We start from the raw sequence: 3811 nt of genomic DNA on the forward strand, positions 1-3811 counted from the left end.
AAAAAAAAAAAAAAAAACAAAAACTGACATTAAAGTTAAACTTCATGTGAGTTATTTTCTGGCAGTCCTAATGAGTGAGTTTGTTTGTTTGTTTATGAGAGTCCCAGTGTGTCACCTGGAATGCAGTGGTGTGATCTTGGCTCACTGCAAACTCCGCCTCACAGGTTCAAGTGATTGTCCTGCCTCAGCCTCCTCAGTAGCTGGGATTACAGGCACACACAACCATGCCTGGCTAATTTTTGTATTTTTAGTAGAGACAGGGTTTCACCATATTGGCCAGGCTGGTCTCAAATTCCTGACCTGAAGTGATCCGCCTGCCTCAGCCTCCCAAAGTGCTAGGATTACACGTGTGGGCCACCATGCCCAGCCAGAATATCCTTATTTTTAGTCAAAGCATATGCCAAGGGAAAATTAATGTTTGTTGACTGATTTTTAGATTAGTTTTAGAAATAAAGCCAATCTATATGTAACTTTCTTGTTTCAGCAACATTAAAGCTTCCTTATCATGAGATGTCAAAATTTTAAAACAGGAGGTTGCTTTATTTTAGTCACAATTTCCTTTGAGAACACCTTTTGAACATAAATAATTCCTAAGGTTCTCAAAAGAATAAAGACTTCTAGAACACACTTATGTATAACTTGTTCTTTCACACTATGGCTATCGATTTAAAAAGACTGTAAGAAATAAATACAAATAGGTAAAGATTATATGTAAGATGCTGAATCCCTCAAATGTTATCATGGCTGGAAATTAATATTTACAGGAATGATCCACCAAATTTCAAAACAAATTAAACTGAGCCATATCTAAGATTTACTGTTTTTGTTTATGCTTTGTTTCTCCTTCATTTAGAATTTACTCTTTGACTAACTACCTCCAGGAGGTATTACCCAAAGCACAGACTTTAACTGAAGGGTGTAATACCAGGAAAGGGTAATGTCTAAACTTTTTCCTTTGAGGTTTAAATTCATTTAGTGTTCAAAATGAGTTTCCTTTTTTCTTTCTTTCTTTTTCTTCTTTTTAAATGAATGAAGGTTATATTACCCTCTCAAGTCTCATCAATGTGAATAAACATTACTTTATAAATAACGTAACACAAGAAATACAGTATTTCATTAGTGTTTAGCCAAATATTATCATTAGAATAGAAAATAAAGGACAAGAAAATTGACCTAGAGACACATTAACAGCAAGTATCTCTTTAATCAAAACATATTAGTTTAAATTACTCAGTACAGTATTTAGCAAAACTGAAAATTTTGTGAGTTGAATCTCACAGATTCAAGGTAGTGCCAGTTTAAAAAGCATTCAGATACTAAGAAATCTGTTAACTGATATTAGGCAAGTATCCTTTTTTGCAATCTCAGTAATACCACCATGAGGGGGAAAGAAGACAAGAGTGAAAAGACTTCCCTCTGCATGCAACGGTAAATACCACAAATCTATTCTATAGGTATAAGCAACATTTTAGTTTAGTTGAAGTAACTTTGACATCTATGTAAACTATCAAGAGTTTTTATACCATAATAAAAAAAATAAAATATTTGCCAGGAAAATATTAATTGATCATTTTAGGTCATGTTAACGAGGTTAAAGGTAAATAAATCACCAATATTAGAATAGAAGATCTTGCCAAAAAGAAGACAATCTTCAAAAATATTATTATAACCAATAATTCATAGAAGATATTCAGCATGAGTCAGTCTTATAACCAGTAATCAAGTGTTGTTACAATACAGAGGAAGGAAGAAAGAAATAAGTGAAGATCAAAATTTATCACTTACCTCATGATTCAGCTCTGCTATCTGATCTTTCAGTTCCCTAATATACTGGTTAGAATCAGACTTGTTAAGCTGTCCTTGAAACTTTCCTTCTTCTTTCTGTTTTGTGGCAAAACAACAAAGCAAAAACAAGAGGCAATTTTTCATAGCATGTACTCAAATATTTCAAGATATAGGAAAACCACAGGAACGTACTCTTTAATCAGCTGAATTCTGCACAAATCCATTCTCAAACTACCTCTGACAAACAATTCATAGTAAACTATGCTGAATTTCTTTAAAAATGCTTAATAAAGGTTTACAATAAATATAATTTGTAAAATATATCTTTTGAAGGAGTCTCAGAAATCAGTAACTGAATGGTTGTACGGATGAAAAAATTATCATAGAGTTTCAAAGCCATTTATCTAGTTATTTTGAGAGGAGATGATTCTCTATTCACACCGTAAGATTCAATACTTAGTCAAGAAGATGGCAAGCTTCCCACAGCTTCATTGGGAATCTGCTTTTGCTTGGGGAACAGAAAAGGGGAAAAAAAGAAAAAGTTGTCCAAATCACTCTAAAAGGGGGAAGACAGCTTTGAGTCTCCTCTGTTTAATTAGCTCTCAATGTGGATTGGAAGTCTCAGACATAGCTGATTAAAAGCTGCTTCTGATTCTTTTGTTTCAGATGAGTGTTGGGACTATTTTCTAGGGATATAGATTGGTAAAGAGACAAACTTTTTCTTATATTACCTGAAAACAAATATAAATTATTTTTCAGATAAAGAGCTTATTAAACAGTGAAACTAGAACTGTTTTTGATGTCTCCAGATTATTTATAATTAGGAAACCATGTGTCGATGCTTAAAATGTTAAGCAGCTCTGATCTGGAGCCTTCTACTGAAACTACTGAGTAACTTCTCATACCAAAAGACTATGGGCTTATTTTAACAGTTGCCAATCACCCAGTTTCCTTGCATGGAGACAACCATTGTTAATAGTTTTCTGGTGTAGTCTTTCCATGATATTTTACACATATATAATCAAACATAAATGAATACATGCACGCACATATTTATCCGTACTACAGACAGCAGGTATGCTATTCTGTACTTTGCTATTCTCTCTCAATAATACAACTTGGAGATCATTTAATATCAACACATATAGAACAGAAAGATACACATTCTGACTTTAGAGAGCTTTGAAGTCCCTGTAAAAGTTACCTTAGTACTATCCAAGTATTCATAGGTTTTTTAAAAAGCAGGTTTTAAAACGTGTCTTACAATTACCCTGAGAGTAATGGGTTGCTCTGAAAAGTATTTGTCAATGTGGAGATTCCTCCTATCTTTAAAATCATAGTCAGAAGGGACCTTGAACATCCTCTGGTTTAGTTCTCTGACTGAAGTCACGTCCACCCTCCACCTTCATCCTACATACTATTCACTAACATCCTCGGCAGGAAGTACCAAATAGAACTGTTCTAGCAATAGACAGGGCATGGTGGCTCATACCTGTAATCCCAGCACTTTGAGAGGCCAAGGCGGGTGAATCACTTAAGGTCACAAGTTCGAGACCAGCCTGGCCAACATGATGAAACCCCGTCTCTACTAAAAATACAAAAAATTAGCTGGGTGTGGTGGTGTGCACCTGTAATCCCAGCTACTCAGGAGGGTGGGGCAGAAGAATCTCTTGAACCTGGGAGGCGGAGGTTGCAGTGAGTCGAGAACATGTCACTGCACTTCAGCCTGGGCAACAAGGGCAAAAATCCATCTAAAAAAAACAAGAGCCAAGCATCTTTCCAACAAGACTGCAGTCCTATGTTAACAGTCTTTCCTACCCAAACTGCATCTCTAACTACCCTTAGTTTGTCCTTCAAATCCTTTCATCAACTTATTCCTATAAACTCCTTGTTTTGTTTGTTTTGCTTTGTTCTCTTTCTCTTGGCAATCTGTCTTAAAAACCTTTTACTAGAATATGGCCTGCTGCAGTGGTTTAGTGTAACTAATGTTTGCATAGACATAAAAGGCCAACTACAGCTTCTTTTT

General features: G+C 35.1%; 1 protein-coding gene across 13 annotated transcripts in view; it reads right to left on the minus strand.

Annotated features, from left to right (window-relative positions):
- The window catches only part of EVI5 (ecotropic viral integration site 5), a 241745-nt gene that overhangs the window by 25711 nt on the left and 212223 nt on the right, over positions 1 to 3811 (minus strand). For all 13 annotated transcript variants that reach the window (XM_037744143.1, XM_017544163.2, XM_037744144.1 and 10 more), the window contains one exon: positions 1786 to 1881. In XM_037744143.1, the coding sequence (XP_037600071.1) occupies positions 1786 to 1881 (96 nt within the window). The remainder of the gene's footprint in view (positions 1 to 1785; positions 1882 to 3811) is intronic.

Source organism: Cebus imitator, unplaced genomic scaffold, assembly GCF_001604975.1.
Source record: "Cebus imitator isolate Cc_AM_T3 unplaced genomic scaffold, Cebus_imitator-1.0 Scaffold166, whole genome shotgun sequence".
In the NCBI taxonomy this organism is placed as follows: Eukaryota; Metazoa; Chordata; class Mammalia; order Primates; family Cebidae; genus Cebus; species Cebus imitator.